The following is a 20,302-nucleotide window of genomic DNA, read 5'->3' on the forward strand; positions in this document are numbered from 1 at the left end:
AAAGAATTGAAATGTTTTCTTTTTACAGATTATAAATAATGAGGAATTCAAAAATAAATATAAGATTTTATGAAAGGTAATAAATGAATGATAAGAAAAATACAATAGACTAAATTAGATTTAAAATTATAAATAAACAAAAAAATAATTAAAATAAATGATATTAATGGATATTAAAATACCAATTTTAGTTGATTTTTTTCCTAAAACTTTATTTATTTAATTAATTAGCTATTTTCCTCTAATTAAAAGTAATTATAAATAAAATATTCATTAAAAATTATATATATATATCAATATTCTTTCATCAGTTATTTATAAAACAATTTATTTTTTAAACTAAGAGTAAGATTGCTTGCTAAAATTATTTTTATCATAAAAGCTTTTAACTGATGTAAATAAAAACAAAAAATAATATACAAAGTTAAGATTAATAATATCTTGAATTAACTAATTTGGCTAATATTTGAATAACTGTTTTAATAAATAAAAAAAGTATTTGAAACTTTTATAATAATTAATAAATAATATATGAATATTTTAACTTAATCTATTAATGGCGTATTTGATTATTGATACAAACGTAAAATGTGAGACTGAATTTTATTTTAAATTTATATAAAAAAGATTATTTATTTATTTGTTTATTTATTTATTGAATACTTGAGAATTGGAATGATTTATTGTTCTTGTAAAAATTCCATTTACCAAGCTAAAATCTAGAAAAATACAGCTGCTATGAAGAAAATTAGGTTGTAATTTTATTAAGAGTCAATTTAATAGTATAGAGTATAATTATAAAAGTTGAGATTATTATTATTTGCTGTTAAAATAGGTAGGAATTTTAAGTTCGTTGTCGTCGTTTATTCTCTTGACAAATTATTAGAAATTGTTAAGTTAAATTTATTTATTTATTTATTTTTGTTTTTAGTTATTATTTAAGAAAGATTAAAATTACAATTATGTGTAATTTTACAATATTTTAGTGAGTTTGATCAATATGGCAATAAGATGGTGAATATCATCAAACTATTGTGGAATTTAGAGTTTAGACATCTTTTAAAATGGTTGCAGTTATTAATTGCTCATTCTCTTCGTGCTTAATAATTTAATTAGAAGTAGAATTTTTTTCAGAATTTTATTCTATTATCACGTGAAGATCGTTTTGAGTTAATTCAGAGCTCTTTTTAGCTTTAGGAACTTCAAATCCTTTTATACTATCAGAAGCTGGTAGCTCAATTTCGTCAACTCTTGGAGGACTTCTTCTTACAATTTCTGGAGTTTTCCACTCCCCACTTTATTATTATTATGACTAAGAGTTAGATTTTTTTTGTGCATCCTCAAGCTGTTATTATTTTTTGAGAATTGCATTATATTCTGACTTTTAACCTTCTGAATTTTAAGGTGAAGAAACTTTCAATTTAGAAGCTGAAGAAAGGGATCCAGATGCAATTCCATTTTAGTTATTATTTGAGAAAGGCATTTTGTTAAAATCGGGGGGTGAATAAGGAGTTTGTTATTCGCTGTCGTCACAACTATTTTTTGCATTTTAAAGCTTTGTAGATGACTCCTAAGTCTTAAGCTTTTTCTTTAAGTCGCTTTGAGATGCTAATATATCAGATTCTTTTGCATTATCTAATAATTATTTAAAAATCAATTAATTCTCAATAAAATCTAATTTTTTTAATATGCTTACCTTCATCTGCATAAGCACAGAGAGTTTTTGCAAGATCATAAGTTTCTTTCAACCAAATCTTTAACCAAGGAAGTCTCTTGTAAGATTTTACTTTCTTTTGTTTAAAAAATATGATAAGAAAACTAAAAAAAGGAGAGCTTTTAATGAATATTCCAATTTGACATTCTCTAAATCTGGGTGGTTTTATTTCAAAAAGAATTATTTTTTATGATTTAGAATATTTTAGGTTTAATGGTTAATACTATTAAATTAATAGCTAATTCTGCTTAGAAGTGTACTAAAGGTGATAGAAACTAAAAGAAGTTATTAAAAGAAAAACAGTATCTTTTAATTTTTATATTTAACTTTTAATTAAAGTTAGTAAGTCTTAACAAAGAAAATACTAACAATACAAATTTATTTTGAGTAAAATTTTTTTAGTTGATAGATAAATTAATCGTTTTTGAGAAAAATCAAATAAAAAAAATTTCTTGATTGATTAACATAAAAATAAAAAGATAAATTATTTAAAATATTTCCTTAAAATTTTCTATATTTTAAACGGAAAATTTGTATTTTAAAAACTAAAAAATTTTTAGAGAGAGGTAATAAATAATATTTTTTTTTTGTTAAAAATTATATTTTATAATGAAATTACACTGATTTATCCTTTTTCTATAAAATCTTGGAGGTTCTTCACACACTTTTGTATTTTTTTCTAATTTTCCTTTTAAGCCAATTCTTCGAATTTTTCTTTAAAAAAATTATTTTTTTCATAAAGTTTATGCAAAATGCTAATTAATATTTACCTAAATAAACTTGATAATCTTTAACGAAGAGTTCGCTTCTGAAAATCATCTTCAAGAATTAAATATTCATAGTTTTTATCTTGCTTCCTTGCCTTTTTATAAATAAAAATATTTGAGTTTGTAAATTGTAGAATGGTGGGCGATGAATGATAAGTAAGATAAATTTAGTTAATAAATTGAATCAAATTTTAGTTAGATTAAATATTTATATTTTCATCCACAATGGTTTCAAAAGTTGATTGACTTTGATTTACATTTAAATTTGATGATTGATTAACTTATAAATTTGTACTTATACTCTTATTTTCTTTTAATAATTTTAAATAGTAATTCTTACTTGAAAGGCATAACCTTGTCAATAATATCATCAGAATCAAGATTGTTAATTGACATGCTTGGAAGATGTTTGGTGGAGTTAAGGTTGTTAACAGATCCTATTTCTTTGATGGGATTATTATCTTCTTGCTTAATTTTTACTTCATCGAGTTGATCGTCAGAATCGTCAGAATCTCTATTTCTATTAGCTCCCAAATTATTTTCGCTATGCAAAAATTGCTTTTGAATTTAAAGTTGTTATTAACTTTCTATTTCACTACCAAAGTATTTTAGGGTAAAAGCAACTTCAATATCTTTTTATCCAACTATTTCTTATTGTTTAATGTTGCTTTTTAAAAATTTAAAGCACTTTCTTAAGATATATTTAATCATTTCTTCTTTTGTTTTTTTAGAAAATTGATATTTATGGACTATATTATCAAATATTGTGAGGTCGTCGCCATGTAAAAACTTGAATTCACATTTCTTTTCGAAAATTTAATCTGTGTCAGTTTGATGCATTTTTTCTACCAAGAACTCCAGCATGTTAGTGAGTTCTTCCTTTTATTTTTATTGATGAATTAGCTTTTGTTGTAAATTGTTAGTAGTTGCGATAGCGTTAGCAGCATTTTAATTGGTATTGTTAATACCTAAACCTACAGGTACTTAAGGTATTGTGTTTAAAGGGATTTAAGGAGGTAAATTGATTGTTTGAAGAGCTTATTATTATATGCGCTAAAGGTTATTTTAAAAGCGAGCTAAATCATGAGGATTGTTAATTACTTATAATAGCTATTATATGAGGAAAGGATTGTTCAACAGTCCTAACTATACTATCAATTAATTTTAAATTTGAGAATTTTATTGCTACAAATTCTATTGTTAATTATGCTACATTTAATTGCTTTGTTGCTATTAAGGCTATTAAGGTTACTAGGCTATATGTGAATTCGAAATTATTTGTTATCCATTATTCTGTCCATTGCCTAATTACTATTACTATAATAACTATTGCTACTGTTAAGAAATCAATTAGTTTATTATCATTTACTAAAGATTTTGGTTTGGAAAATTCAAAGGATTAATATTAATTTTATTGGTGGATTCTTAATCTAGATTTGGGGCAAATATATTGACTTGATTCTGTGCAGGTGGAGCTGGATTTGTAGGTTATAGATTTGAAGAAGATCCTGGGGGTAAATCAAACATGCTCAAGCTTAATTGTGGGTTGATATTTAAGAAAGGATTTATAGGGAGAGAATTATTCTGGAGAGCTTAATTATGTAGAGGATTAAGAAGGCCGCCTTGTAAAAAAATTGGCCTGCCAAAGTCAGGGCTTTCTGGAATATAATTTAGGTGAGAATCACTATGAGGCACTCCATTTAAGTTTCTCACAACACCTCCTCTATGGGTGCCATCTAAATTAGACAATGAAGGTTGCTATTGTTTTGGTTTCTATTGATATTATTAAAGTACATATTAATAAATTTAGCGATAAATACTTATTGATTAGTTCTACAATTAATTTATGATGAATGAAATAGCAATTAATTTCAAAAAATTAAATTAAAACTTGAGTTTTTGAGATTTAATAAATTCTGTTTAATTGATGAAGGAATAGATAGCATTTTGTAAGCTTTTTTCTTGGTATGCTATATCCTTGATGGAGTTAGTCTTTTATTTTAATATTAGCTTTAAAAAATTAAATTAAAAGTATAGGGGTAGCTGTTGAGTTTAATTTTTGAATTATTGATAGGGCTCCAAACGAAAAAAAATTTAATTAAGGAGGAGTTTATTTATTAAACCATATAAAATTATGTTCTAAAATAAATAAATAAATATGCATAAAATTTTATTGTGCATTTTATAAATTTTGACTGATTAACGAGGGGCGATCATGTTTCCTAAATCTTAAATTTGAGTAAGAATTATATTAAAAGTTTTTCTATTGCTTTGTTTAATAATCTTAAAATTAAACTAATAAAGAACAGTAAAAAGAGAAGAAAATATGAAATAGCCATGACAAGCAAATTGCAGTAAAAATGAAGGTGCAGAGATAAAAAGAGCCTTTTACCTAAAATGAAGACATTTCAAAGGGAAACTATGGATGAAATCAAATGCTGTTGTGTTAGTTTAATAGGGGTAGAAGCAGGTAGGAATCGATTTTAAGACTGATAATTAATAAAGTAGAAGGTGCACTGAATTGTGTATGAATGAATGTATATATCAAATGTGGAAGTCTTTCTTTTAGTAATCTTTTTCTATGAAATAAGATGAAACTAATTTAAACTGAATAGTTCTTTAGATACGATCTATCTATCTATAATGCGTATAGGTTAACTTAAATATCGCAACGAGAACTGGTTCTCCTTTTATAAATATTTTCAATTTTTTTTTGTCTTTGTTAGCAATCTGCTTTTCTCTAGAAACCAAATTGTCAGCAATTACTTACGATGAGATAAAACTGGAATTCTTTATGATTAACTATTAATTTATTTATTTAATTTCTTTGTTTTTTTATTTGGGGTTTATAGTAAGTTCTTTTTTCTTTCTTTCTTTGTTTTCTTACTTTCTTCTTTCTTTCTTTCTTTTTTAATTTTTTTGATTTTTTTACTTTTTTTGTGTAATATATTATATTTATTTTTGCCTTTATTGATTTTTTGTTTTTCTTTGTTTAAGATTATGTTTTTTGATCTATTTTTCATTTTATTTCACTTTAATTGATACTTTCCTTCATCAAACACATTAGCTTTCTTTTTTACCCTACTGCTTCTAAATAACTCTTTATTTCTTTTCTTCTATGAAAAATCATTATTTTTTACTCATTTTATTTTTACTTTATTAATAAATGCTATACTCATTATAATAAAATTGCATTTCCCTATTGTTGATCTTATTTAATCTGTTGAGTAGGCCTATCATTTCAGTATCTGGGGAAAAATAATCATAAAAGGTGATTCAACTTTTTATTCGAATTAAATCTATTTGGCACTAAATTTCTTTTCTTATTGCTTTACTGCCACTAAAAATTCTTTCTTGAAAAACTAATCCTCTTTTACCCAACTACTCAAACATGTCTTTTTTTTTGTTTTTTTCAAGCAATCAATACAAAACAAAATATTTTTTTTATTTTTTAAAATAGTTTACAAAAATAGAATACTTTCCAAATTTCAAATATTCTAAAACCCTTTAAAGCAAGCCTAGCAAAATAGCGGATATTTAAAAATTAAATGCGCATTGCATTTGATGATATATGATAGCAGGGACATATTAAATATTCAATTTTTTGATAACATAAAATCAGATCCGATGAGCAAATTTCAAATCAATTTATTAATTGATGAATAGCAAATATCAATTTTCTGCTAAAAATATTTTTTGTATCATCGAACAATATATAGAAAACATTTTTGAAGAATTTATCTAATCGAGTAAGGAAAAATAAAACAAAGGCAGCTATTGTTAATTGAAAAATAAATAAATAAATAAATTTGAAATAACTCTTTTGACTTGCTTATTAATAAATTATAGAGTTAATAGGTTTATACTTTAATTGCTATATATAAATATAATTGAATTTCTTGCAAGAGTAAAATTAAAAAATACTAATTTATTTGCAATTTTATATCTTTAATCTTCTTAGTATCATTAGCTATTTTACATGTATTACTGTTGAAAAATATCATAGTTGCATTGATAATATTCGCTAACATAAATCTTACATGTATTTTTTGGCTAAGTAGATATTTGCTTTGATACTTTTCATAACTACAAACTATTTTTAGGTTAATATAAAATGATTCAAGTCAGTTCTATACACAAAAATTTATAGTACAATTATTTTATATAAACAGAAAAGTTTACTGTAACAAACACATCTATATTTAGGAAATTTTTTGTGTTGAAATCATGAATTTTACTAGAAAATAGTTAAAAAGTGTCAAAAATTTTTAGAAGTTGAGATTAAGCATTCTCTTACTAAAGTCATATTTGAAAATAATTTATTGGATTATTTTAATATCAACAAAAAGCTAATTATTCAAGGAGGAATGATTCATAAAATTCTAAAAAATATTGTCAAAAAATATCTGAAAATATCAAAAATACAATCATTCGAATCCACTCCATCAAGAAAAAACTTAAATTTAAATTTATCAAAACCAAAAAAAATAAATTTATTTATTACCCAAATAAAAAACTTTATTCAATTATATTACACTTTAATTAATAATTTTTCATATTATTTTAATGGCCATTTGTTAGTTAATTACCAAGTAATAAATTACATGAGCCCAAACTTCATCTTAATTCTCATATATATTTCTCAAAGGGAAAGAAAAAGAAAAAACTAATAATGCTCTTTAAAGTTAAATTTGTATAATTTATTTGCCAATTATAAACAATATTTGATAAGACTAAACGAAAACTGTATGAAATTAAAAATATGTATGTATGTAAGTACGTATGTATGAGTGTATTATTAACTTGCTACTTTGGTTTTATATTATTTGATGATTAACTTATATCAGCTAGATTGCACTGCCACTTTTCTTAAATTTTTTTGTAAATGCAAATTAAATATACAAATAATACATAAAGAATCTAGTGGATCTAATTTATTTTTTAGATAATCTGCAATAATTAATTAATCAATTTTGAAATTAGATAGTAATTATTAGGATAGATTATTCTTTTTCATCTTTATCCCTCAATTTAGTAATTCAATACTTTGAGTCTTTTCAACAACTCAGCTTAAATTTGAACAGCCTAGAAAATTAATTAAACGCACGCTAAACATTTATTATAATATAAAATAACATAACATCTCTTTGTACCAACAAAATTATTGGTCCATTAACTCATTTAAAGTTTTAAATTAGCATCATTTTTTCCATATCAAACCACTTAAATAAGAGTTTTAGAAAATTGATCGTTATAGGGAGAAGAAAGACTAGAAGCTTAGTATAAATCATATATATGTGTTTATGTGTCTGCACAGACAAATAACTAAACTCATTTAAGACTGGTAAGATAAAGAAAATTTGATTGCTTTATCTTTTTGTAACTTATTTGCTGACAGTTTGTAAGTATTATAAGCTAAATGTATATGTACTTTATTTCATTTTTTTAAATTTCTTTATTGGATTTAATTTGCCTGTAAGTAAATTTAGAAATAATTAAGATTTAGTAATATAGTATTGTCTTTATTCTGTGACTATCTTGAAATTTTAATTAAAAAAAGGCTAGTAATAATAATAATTAAAACTTATTTAAGAAAACTAATTTATGATCACAATTTCATATGAAGGAATTCACATTTAATCAATATTTTATTTTAGATTGTCTTTCTTCCACCTATAATTTTTTTCTTCTAAATCTGTTTTAAAACATAATCAAAATATTAATTATCTCAACTCCTTTTAAGAAACTTTTAACACTAAATTTTATTCATACTGTTGTTAAATTTTTTTTAAAAACACTTCTTTCTGATCAAAAAAAAAAAAAAGAGTTGCAAATGAAGAAATGATTTTAAATGTTTTTAATATAAAAGTCTGAATAAATTTACACTTTTATAAAATACTTATTTATTTTTCAACTAAACATAATAAATTTAACAAAATTGTTTAGCTAAATTAAATAAATTATTTATAAATAGACGATATTTATTTATATTTTTTTATTATTTTATCAAATAAAACACAGAATAGAAATATAAACATAAGTAAAGAAGCAAATATTCTAAATAAATACAATTAATTAGCATATTTAATTTTCAAAATGTATTTCAAAGCATAACTTAGTAAGTAACTGAGGTATAGCTTTTCTAAAACTTGAATAATTCATTAAAAACTTCTTGAATCCATTTTATATTTATGAAATATGCAGGCTTATTAAGTGATTATAATTTATCTTTCACTTTAGAGTTTAATTCTTAAATAAAATAATTTTATGCATTTAAAATTTGATTAAAACTCGTGATGTTACTTAAAAATTTCATCATAATTTATTTATAACAACACTAAGTTTACAATATTAATTTTTTTTTCCATAAATTTAATTGATCATGTTATATTTTTAAATTTACTCCTTCTAATTATAATCTTGCTTAAAATTCTGTAAAGAAAATAGTGAAATTTAATATCTAAGCTATCAAAACTCCTCTATTTTCTACAAATTTCATTAAATTTTTCTTTTTTTCAGCATTCTTCAAAAATACTCATTTATTTGATGGATTTATTTATTTATTTGTTTTATAAAATCTTTCATTTTTTAGATCATATCAATTAAAACTGCACATTTTGATTTTATTGTCATTAGAAATTCTTCCCAAACGGTAAAATTAAAAATTGAAAAATATTTATTTTTTTTATTTAGTTATTTGTGTAATAATTTACCAGTAATCCAGCTATAAACAAACTCTCTTAAACCTTCAACCAAGATACATTGTATTATAAGTAAACATTTTAATTAATATGAAGATGCGAATATTGATTAATTGATTAATATATATTTATTTATTAATCTTTCAAGCAAACCTTTGATGTTCGCTACTTTATCATTTTAAAATGAGTAATTAAGAGAAGACCTTAAAATCATATTTTACACCAGTAGTATTGTGATATTATTCTATTTATCTATTTGATATAAATATTAATACAATTCATAATTAAGAAAAGAGTAAAAACAAAGAATTCTTTATTATCTCTTTTATAGGTTACAATTGATACTATTCAATATTTTTGATTTTGTTAATTGAAACTAGTCTATGATTAGATTACAAACGATTGTGATAAAAATTTTGATGGATTTATAAGAATAATTAGAAAAATGAATTTACTAATCACCTCAATCGCTTCTTTCATTTTATTTCTCTTTTCTAGATTTCATTTTCTATTGATCATAATCAAATTGTTTTTTGGTTATACTTTTTAATGAACTAATCAATTAATGAATGAGTGATTTATCCTTACTTAAATTTAAAAATAAGATTAAATTAATACAAAAAAATTGAAGATATATTAATTGTAATTTGTAATACTATTGTTATTGGAAGAAAAATGAATTTCTTTTCAATCAATATTAAAATCATACCTTGTCACATTTGACTACTTTTTCTCACCTTATCTAATTCATTAGATTAAATAAAACCATTTTTTTTAATTTTAGATGGTGAAAATGCTAAAAATAGAAAACCCTCAAGTTACGAATTTTTCAGATAATTACTGTAATTAGTGCCTATAATACCTTTAAACTATACAAATCAGAATCTTTTTTTGTTAGGAATATCTAATTTTAATGATCTAATTTTCAAAAATTAGGTAATTAATTTATAAATGTATTATTTGTAGAACAATTGACTCTAAATGTTCTAAATAAATTTTTTTTAAAATCTCAATTTAACTAAATTGATTTATTTATGTTTCTTTGATTGTTTTGTTCTTCTTGGAATGAGTTATTCCTTAGTAAGAGTAAATCTAGTACCTAAAGGTGAAAACATTAAATGTTAAAAAGGATATAGATCAATTTAATTTTATTTAGATAAACGAATAAGAAACTAATAAATTTAATCATATCAATCAAAACAAAAAAAAGATTTGTTTTTGATAATTTAATCATTTTTTTTCCTTCTTATTCTTGAATATTTTGTGAAATTTATATATATGTTAATTAAATAATTACTATGTTTTCGATACAAATCATAATATTATTATTAATATATATCTTAATAATTAATTCGTAATAAGCTATGGAAATAAAAAATTAATCTACGAAATACTTTTTAAGCACAATATAAAAGAATTTATTTTTAGGCAACATTACTGATTTAATTTTAGGATAAGCTATAAACACTAAATGATTTTTCTAAATTGAAATTAATAATTTATAGAAAGTAGAATCTAAAATAATGAATTCAATTATTAGACAATTCTATTTCTTCTATTGTCGATAGACATTTAAAGAATCCAATCTAGCTGATCGAGGTTATATTTGTACACTGTATACATTCATTTTATTCTAACTTATATCCATATTTACAGTTTTAACATTTTCTCAGAAATGTATCAAATAAAGCACAGTTCTTAGGTATTGGTTTACAAATATTATTTTCTATAAAATAACCAAATTCACATAAATTGCAAACTAACTCATGCCTTTTTTACAAATTTTCTTCATCAAGCAAACTATTGCTTTCAAAAATTAAACAATTTTATATTATTGGTTAGCATTCAACAATAATTTTTAAATTGTGCATAACTTAATACACAGGTGAATATCCTCTTTTACATTATTAGCAATACCCACTTTAAGGTCTTTACATTTATTACTCTAACTGTCCCTCACTAAACAAAAAGCAATTTATTACATCTAGTTTTATTTTAAAAATTAATTAACATTTTCATTTTCAAATTTATATAAATAAATTTTATTTGGATCTTTTAAAATTTAATAAAATGAGAATTTATGGAAATAATAATCAAAATAAATAAAATAATATTGAATAGCTAAAAATATGAGCAACTGCTGCCTGTCTGTTTGTTTTTTAATAATTTATTTTAATTTTTTACCAGAAGTTTTTTCTTGAATAACTATACATTCTAAGTAACCATTTGATAGAAAGTTTGAATATGCTCTAGTTTTATCACACTTGGTGCATCCTTTAATGTCACATTTAAGACAATTATATGAGCAGGGTATGCAACTGTTAGTTATATCATCTAAAAAATAACCTTGCTAGCACTGATCTAAAAGTTAGGAGTTTTTCTAATTTTTTATCTATTTTACGCATTAGAAGTAGTTATAATTAGGATCAAATCTCACTTTTTTATAACCCTGTAAGCATTTCTTACAAGAACCTTTGCTTACTTTATTTTCGTGATTCCATCCGTCAGCTATCATACATGTTGGTTGAATTGTACAGCCATAAAATTAATTTGATTTGCCAAAATAAGGTTAATTAAAGTAGGTTTTGCATTAAGTACTTTAAAATTATGGCATTTAATATTACATATCTATAATATGGCAGAGTTAAGACTCAGAGTCTCTTTCTTAGCAATTCAGACAGATATTGTCCTTTTTAATATCTTTATAGTATCCATTTTAACAAATTAAGCACTACAATATTTACTTTTATTCATTGAGTAGACATTTTGCACAACCTTCTGAGCAAGTTTCAAACATACCATTAATTAAGAATATTCTAAGATTAAATATCTGATCAACTATGTCTTTAAATATCAAATTTTTTAGAGCTATTTTTTCTAACTCTAACCCTTCACAACTTTTAATAATATCTTCTATTTTCAAAGATTATTTTTACATTATAATTTTTAAATTGGGACCTAAATGATTTTCAACAAAAGATAAACATGATTCACAAGCTTCATAAACAGGAGTTTCTTCATTTTTGGTGCTAAAATATTTTCTTTTATAGTAGTAGGGATAAGTACACTCTATGCAAGACTGAAAAGAATCGCATTTGCAATAATTTTAGCATTAAACACAAACGTTCTATTAAAAGTTCTTATCATAAAAAAGATTGTATCCATCGATACACTAAAAACAATTATTATCTTGATCACATTCATTACATAATTAATTTGTTTGATCAATTTCTCTTTTTAAAGAATTTAAATACATAAAGCTTGTACATTTAACACATTTCCCTTAATCATTTAAATAGTATCCTTTTTGGCATTCATAGCAACTAAGAAAACCATTATAAAATTTAATTTTAATACAATTTTATCTTTCTATGCACATTCCACCTAGTAGAATATAATCTTCTTCACATTCAAGAGCTTAAAATTGAATTAAATTTGAAAGCTTTTCGATATCTTAATCATTTTAAAAGAAATTATGTAGCCACTCACTTTTTAAAATTTCATCGAGATTTACTATTTAGCAAACGATGACTCCTTACGGACAATCAATAAATTTTGCTAAATAAAAAACTTATTTATATCTGGTTACTCCTTAGCAGCTAATTTATATATCGTTGCAGTTTTAGCAGCAATTTTTGCTATTAGAAGGTAGAAAGCATTTAAGTTTTTATGGCGTCAAAAGTAAACAACTTTGTTCAACTCTTTAATAATTATCAGTTTATTATGTTTGATAGATTTTAAATATACCAATTAATAAATATAATGTTAGTAATTTCTTCATTTTCAAATATTATTTTTTTTTATTATTTTTTTAGGTTTAAATTTCTATTAAAAAATCTGATAATTAATTATGATATTTAAAATAAGTATTTAAATATTTCATAACATTAATAATTTACTTAAGTTCTAAATAAAATAAATATTCTTGATAATACTGTTAAATTATTATTTAGAAAATGAATTATAGATGTAAATATATTTGTTAAAATTTATTCTCAATAAAATAATAAAAAGAATAGAATAAATATTATATTATGGGTACCCTCATTACTAATACTTCTAAGATTTACAAAAATGTATAAAATTGGAGAATTTTTTTAATATTTATTTGACATAATATCGAATATTTTATTTTGTTTTTATTAATATTAGAAATCTATACTTTAGGTAAGTTGAGGATGAATCTTAAGTGAAATTGTAATAAATTGGCTGATAAGTCAATTTAAAATTTATAAGTAAGTCAATTCCAAATTTTAATACTTAGGAAGCTAAGTATAATAAATCGATTTATTTAAAAATAAAAACTAAATTAGCATCTTAGTCATTATTTTATATACTTAGAATATTTTTATTTTCCTTGACATCTTTTTCTTAAGGCTCTATTATTTTTGAAATGATTAATTTCGGCAAAATTTAAATGAAATAGTTTTTCTGAGTTGGTCTTCATAAATGAAAAATTACAGTTTATTATTTAGCAATATAAACTAAAAAAATGACATAATTATAGTATGAAATTTTATTTTTTTGGAAATTCTGTTTGAATTTTACAAATATAATATTTGATATATTCCTTATCAAAACTATACATATAACAAATACAAAAAAATTTTTTGAATTGTAGTGTATAATAAAATATGCAAAAGATATTTAAATTTATTTTAATATCTATCTAATAGCTAATATATTCTTAAAACGATTATTGAAATGGAAACTTTAAATAAATACCAATTTATAAAATATTTAAATTAAAATACTTTAAATACTAAAGGAAGAAGGATTGAAACAAATTTGATTGAATACTTGATCTAATTTTGATAGATCCAATAAATGAAAAATGATCCATTTTTTATTAGTATAGGATTCTTATAAATTAATAAAATGAAAGAAATAAAATTTCAATTAAATCATTGAATGGGATGAATAAAGATAAATAAGAAGATAAGAATTATCAAAGAAAATCAAATAAGATAAACAAAAGATAATTATTTAGATAAGCAAAACTTATAGCTTTGAAATTAAAAGATAAAAGATTAAGGCAATTTAATTATAAAGGTAAATATATAAATGGGAGGAGATCATCATCACGAAGACAGTCATCATAAGAGTAATGTCGACTAACATGAATTAAAGGCAGAAATGATCAAGGAATTATCTCATTATTACGATCATCATGATTTATCCTTGTTCGGTAAAGTTTAACATTTCGTCGAACACCTCTTAGAAGAAAAGCACCATGCTAAGATTAACACTTCAAATTTCGATTAGAAAAAGCTCGAAAATTTTTCTGAAAGCAAGCAAATTTCAAGAACTGTTTTTGCTCTTAAGAAAATAAAAACATTCAACCATGATTTCTTTACTAGTGAAGAAGAAATGATTTTAGAGCCTCTTCCTTTGGGTATCTTAACTTACGGTTTAAAGTACGCTTTTGCAGGTGTTGATGCTGCACTTCTTACTTATTTCTGGAGAAATTGGAATTTTAATGTCCGTACCATTGGATTATTGGGTGGTTTAGTTGGTATCTAAATGGCTACCCTTCATATTCCTAATTTGGTTAACGAAGTAGTCATCTAAACTCCTAGAAGACGTGCTCTTGCTAAAAAATATATCTCAGCTTATGGTCCTTAATTTTTCCATGATATTGTCAATCCTAAATATGATATTGAACATCTCAGACATCTTTAAAACAAGCTTAATCCCTATTGAAGATAGTATTAGCAGCATTCAATTTTAAATAAATTCTATCAAAATATGATAGAAAATATTAAATAAAGATCATCTTGAATTGAACTATCTTTGTTTAATATTAAAAATATATTGCAAGAAAGTGAATAATTTATAAAGGGTTTCTTCTAAAAGTACAAAGACATTCAATAAATGAGACTAACCTGTCTTTTAACTAAAAATAAAAAGCGTAGGATAGCAATTAATCTAGTATGATAACCAAATAACTATTAAAAGTATGGACTAAAGAACTTAGCAAATATTTGATCAGTTTTATTTAGCAAAACGAATATTTGTTAATAGATAGTGTATAAATAATCAAATGCAAGCAATAAATAAAGAAAGAAAGATAGCAAGTAATAATAAAATTTGTTAAATTTGCATTTGAATCAAAACAAAAGATATCCATCCTAAAGCAAATTCTATCTATTAATCTATCTACCTATCTATCTATCAAACATCCTTTAAAAAGCAAACTACGTTTATTTTATTTGAATGTCCATTAGCACATAAACTTTCATTTATAATCTTTATGTTAGAAAGTCTTTCATAACTATATCACTTTATGGCATACATAACCGAATTAACAACTCCTCAAACTAATATTATTCTTAATTAATATTTCAATCAAATTTAATTTCCTAAAATAAATAGTACTTTTTTTAGCTTAAATTCAAAATCATTTTTCAATTTTTACCTAATTTAAATATTAAAACTGTCATATCAATTACATTTTTTACTTTTTTCCAAAAAATTAAATAATTTTTAAAAAATATTTTTCTAAATTGTATTTAATTTATCTTTAAAACTAATGAATAAATATTAAATAAAAGTTTAACAAATTTACTTCAATAAAATGTGAAAAATTTTAATAATTTTTACGGATAAATGAATGCATTGATTAAAATAAAATATATTAAAATATGGAATATAATTAACTAATCTTCTCTTTATATCTTATTACAATTATTGCAAGTTGATATTATTATTAATTCTATTTATTTATTACTCATTGAAATATTTAAGAAACATAAAATAAAATAAAATCATCAATACAAAGTATTCCTATTAATTTTTCATTTTCTATATAAATGTTAATTTTATTTTAAAGCAAAAATTTTTTAATCAATAAAATGAAAATAAATAAATAATATTTTATTAATTTAAATTATTTATCAATAATAAATTTATTTGATTTTATTTAGATAGAGAGTTTCAACCATATTGAAGCTATAGTTTATTAGATAATACTGAGATACTCAATGTTTAGTGGCAATTTTATAACAACAGTACATTACTACAATCCCTGCCATCATTTATATGATGTCAATAGTTTTATTGAACAATAGTAGATCAAATATTATTGCAAATATTACTTGAGAATAATTAAAAGGCATTATTTTATTTGCTCCTTTCATGAATAAGGCTTGGTTGATAAAAATTTGTGATAGATAAGCACATAAACCAAATAATAAAACCATTCCCATATTAAATAAACTAAATATCTCTATATTTGAGTATCCAAACCCAGTTTTAAGTAAGCTTGAAACAACCAATGCTCCTATGTGTATGTAAAGAATCATTTACTATTTCGAAGCTTTTCCTTTAAGTAACTTGTTTATATTGCTCATTACTGCAAAACTTATAGCTCCTAATAAGCTCAATAGTTATCCAAAAAGCTAAACAAATTCATACTTCTTTTCTTCTTGACTCTCATTAAATAGAAATGGTGGTTTAAGTAAAAATATGATAGCTATAAAACTAATTAAAGTGTAGCCAAATGTTTTCATACAAAACCCTTCTCCAAAAAACATGCAAGCAACAAAATTTGACCAAATAGGAGAAGTTTAGAATAAAATAGTTGATTCACCTAAGTTTATTAATTGTGTAGCTGTGAAAAATAATATAGTTGATCCATTGCTAAAAAGTGCTCTTAGTATTAAAAATTTAAATGTGTTTTTATCTGTGCAGTAAGTGCTTTCTCCAGTTACTTTCATAACATTTAGATTGAATATAAGAACGAATATTGATCTATAATATAAAAGTTCAAAAACAGGAATGTGCTTTAATTTTTTCGTAACAAGAGAGGCAATTGCCATCGTAAACGATCCTATTATAGCATAGATATAAGGGATTTTATGCTAATATTTCTCATCAAGTTTTTCAAAAACTTAAACTGTTTGGTCATAAATTTCTTTTAACTTCATTCTAGTGTGTTTTCTAATTGGTTATTTATTGATTAATTGACTTATTCTATCTGAGTAATTTTTGCGTACTTTTATTAATTAAATTTTATACAGGCCTTAAATAGTCCAATAATAATCAAATTTACTATAAAAAGTCTTTTATTTAAAATATTTAGAAAATTCAAAGATTTAGATTTGCAAGATTACTTTTCTAAATTACACAATTAAAATATAACGAAATTTATTTTAGCCATCAAAATATATATTACACAAATATGATTTTTTTATTTACATAATTAAAATGTACCATAAATTATCTTTAGACATGCAAACATAAATATGATATATTAATAAATTTACTGTTTTTTTGATTGCTAATTATAAATCCATCAAATTTTTATAAAATTAATAATAGGCTGTTTTGTAGATATATATTATTTAAAAATAATTTTTAATATCTGTAAACCTTTTTTTACTATCATAAATATTTTTCATGTGATAATTCCTAAATTTACAAATATTTTACTGTATTAAATAAGATTTATGTAACTTTTTCTAGTAGGCAAACTAAATTTATTATTACAAATTCTTTATTTTTATTAAAATAATTGCTAGCATAACTAATTTATATTATATTATTTTCTATTAACAATATTTTTAATATTATAATTTAATATAAAAATATAAAATTAAATTAATTTAAATAAATGTAAATAGCAATTTTAAACACTTTAATTTATATTAATTTTCTGCATAAAATATTATTTATAAAATTAATTTTCTTTTAATTTTAAACCTACATATTTTGAAATTAATTAATAATCTCAAAAAAGATAGAAATTTCTTATACTTATAAATTTAATAATTGGTATATATTTAGTTATTATCTAGGAATAAAAATATTTGAAATTGTAAAATAAGTAGAAATGATGATAGTTAGCAAAATAAAGAGAGTTATTAAAGTTGAAAATTCTTTTAAGAACTTAGTCACTTAATTAAATAAATTTTAATAATGTAATAAATCACTATAGTATAACCAAGAGTTATAAAATAGGATTAGCTTTTAGTTTTGTTCCAAGCCATATAATAAATTTAATGATTCTACTCATTTCAATAAAGTAGGAAGTGATACAAAAAGAAATGATTAAAATAAAAAGTCTTTAGAGTATGAATAGAATTCTATTTTGAAATAATTAGAATTGGATGAATTTTAAATACCTAAAAATTATAAAAATTGTACAGGATGTGGTGTAAAATTTTAAATAGAGCATCAAAATAAGTTGGGCTATATCGATAAAAAAGTACTTAAAGAAATAGTTGATCACAATAAAAGAATAGATGAAGAAATAGAAAATGGAGATATTGTTGTTAAGCGTTCTAATTAGTTTGATGAAAGCGATTACATTAGTAAATATATGATTTAAAATAACAAGTTGTAATAGCTTAAGAATACAGATCATAAATAATTTATTGAAATCGAAGATTTAGATATGTTAGAAGAAATCGAATCCAAAAAAGAAAATATGACTGTTTACAAAAGAAAAGAAAAAAATTTAAAATATAAAAAGCCTATTTGCTACAGATGCCATTAATTAAAATATCAAAAAAATTTAATTGATTAATAATCTGAAATTTCTAGATAGAATCAATAAGAGTAAAACTAGTAGAGCAATCTCTCTGATGATGAAAATGAAGATCACTAACAAGAATTAGAGATGACTGATTTTGAAAAAGGTGATCTTTTAGCTACAAAAGATCCATCAGAATTTTTGAAAAAAGCCTTTAAGTTGGTAAAGCGTAATTCAACTATTATATTTGTCGTAGATGCCACTGATTTATTTGCAACTCTCAACACTTCTATTGTCGACTATGCTTTTGCTTAAAACCATAAAATCATATTAGCTGTTAATAAAATTGATGCTCTTCCTCCAAATAATGTCTAGTTTAACCAATTAAAAAGTGTTGTTAAGAAATGCATTTTAGAAAAATATCCTAATAATCTTCATCTACTAGAAGATATAGTTTTAGTAAGCGCTAAAAGCGGTGAAGGCTTGGAAAAGATTACTAAATACATTATATCTGCTAAAATGGAATCTAAATAATATTAACATAGCAGATACTCCAAGAACTTTTATGTGATGGGATTTGCCAATACAGGAAAATCTTCTTTTATTAATGCTTTAAACAGACAAACAAAAAAACTTTTGAAAAAATAGGAAGATCAGCAAACTAATTCTAATCCAGAAAATCTTAATTCATAAGATAAGCTAATGATTAAAAGGCTTTTAGGTGGAACATCAGTAGGTGGAGAAGAGGATGATTAAGAATTAACAACTAGCTCTATACCTGGTACAACTGTTTCATTTGTTAAATCAAGAAATAAAAGATTAAATGTAAACATTTATGATACTCCAGGTATTCCTAACCCTCATTAGTTGTACCACTACTTTTCCAACCCCACCGATGCAAAAATTATAGTTATAGATAAAAAAATATCTCCATAAGTCTTTACAATCAGTAAAGATCTCAGCGTATTTTTTGGAGGACTAGCACGTATAGACTAAACATAAGGAATAGACGTGAACGCAGCTGTATTCATGTCATCTCATATTGCTGTCCACGTAACAAAATCTTACAAAGCTAACGAGGTATTCATTAAGCAGTATAATAATATCCTTGTTCCTGTTCTTAATCCTGATTTTACTTAGATCATTTTCTAGAGACACGTGATAGATATTTCTTTCGATTCAAAAGGCAGATGTAACTAAGATTTAGAAATATTTGGACTTGGTTGGTTAAGCTTTACTTCATAAAAAGTTTGCAAAGGAGAAGCTTAATTCTTTTTATATTTGCCAGAAGGAGTTTAATATAAATTAAGAGAATCATTTTATAAATTTGATATAAGCTTGATGAGTAAAAAAATAAGAACAAAGCAAGTTCATTCTAATGTGATTGAAAAACAAAAATAAATAAATATTTCTAAATTAAAATAAAATTGATATTTATTTTTACTATTTGTAAACTATTTTCTAAGTATTGTATAAATTAGACAATAATTATTATTGTTTAAAATATATTATCAATAAAATATTCTTTTACTTACACTTTAAAAAAAATTGTATTTTTGAAATAAAAAACAATTTTATTAATAAATTATTGTTGAGATTAATTTTTACTTTTTATCAGTAAATCGAGAAAATATTTGGAAATTTC

The 20,302-nt window shown here is 22.6% G+C and overlaps 5 protein-coding genes across 5 annotated transcripts; 3 read left to right on the top strand and 2 right to left on the bottom strand. All coding sequences in view use genetic code 6, as the record gives it.

Annotated features, from left to right (window-relative positions):
• Window positions 1-1,024: 1,024 nt before the first annotated feature.
• TTHERM_00295470 (hypothetical protein) lies at window positions 1,025-4,888 on the bottom strand (the record flags this gene model as incomplete). Its single annotated transcript, XM_001013179.2, has 6 exons — window positions 1,025-1,635; window positions 1,697-1,790; window positions 2,334-2,428; window positions 2,485-2,576; window positions 2,822-4,254; window positions 4,874-4,888. 6 exons carry the CDS (start codon window positions 4,886-4,888, stop codon window positions 1,025-1,027), a joined length of 2,340 nt encoding a protein of 779 aa, XP_001013179.2.
• Window positions 4,889-10,711: 5,823 nt separating this feature from the next.
• Window positions 10,712-13,065, bottom strand: TTHERM_00295440 (hypothetical protein; the record flags this gene model as incomplete). The annotated part of the gene is made up of 2 exons (XM_001013176.2): window positions 10,712-11,166; window positions 11,367-13,065. The coding sequence occupies 2 exons, from the start codon at window positions 13,063-13,065 to the stop codon at window positions 10,712-10,714; spliced, it is 2,154 nt and encodes a 717-aa protein (XP_001013176.2).
• A 1,181-nt stretch (window positions 13,066-14,246) lies between these two features.
• Window positions 14,247-14,885, top strand: TTHERM_00295430 (hypothetical protein; the record flags this gene model as incomplete). Its single annotated transcript, XM_001013175.3, has 1 exon — window positions 14,247-14,885. One exon carries the CDS (start codon window positions 14,247-14,249, stop codon window positions 14,883-14,885), a length of 639 nt encoding a protein of 212 aa, XP_001013175.1.
• A 1,764-nt stretch (window positions 14,886-16,649) lies between these two features.
• Window positions 16,650-17,150, top strand: TTHERM_000295409 (transmembrane protein, putative; the record flags this gene model as incomplete). The annotated part of the gene is made up of 1 exon (XM_012796890.1): window positions 16,650-17,150. The coding sequence occupies one exon, from the start codon at window positions 16,650-16,652 to the stop codon at window positions 17,148-17,150; it is 501 nt and encodes a 166-aa protein (XP_012652344.1).
• An 865-nt stretch (window positions 17,151-18,015) lies between these two features.
• Window positions 18,016-20,088, top strand: TTHERM_00295410 (elongation factor Tu GTP-binding domain protein; the record flags this gene model as incomplete). Its single annotated transcript, XM_001013173.1, has 1 exon — window positions 18,016-20,088. One exon carries the CDS (start codon window positions 18,016-18,018, stop codon window positions 20,086-20,088), a length of 2,073 nt encoding a protein of 690 aa, XP_001013173.1.
• Window positions 20,089-20,302: the final 214 nt, after the last annotated feature.

This window comes from Tetrahymena thermophila, assembly GCF_000189635.1.
Source record: "Tetrahymena thermophila SB210 genomic scaffold scf_8254688, whole genome shotgun sequence".
NCBI classification, from domain to species: domain Eukaryota; phylum Ciliophora; class Oligohymenophorea; order Hymenostomatida; family Tetrahymenidae; genus Tetrahymena; species Tetrahymena thermophila.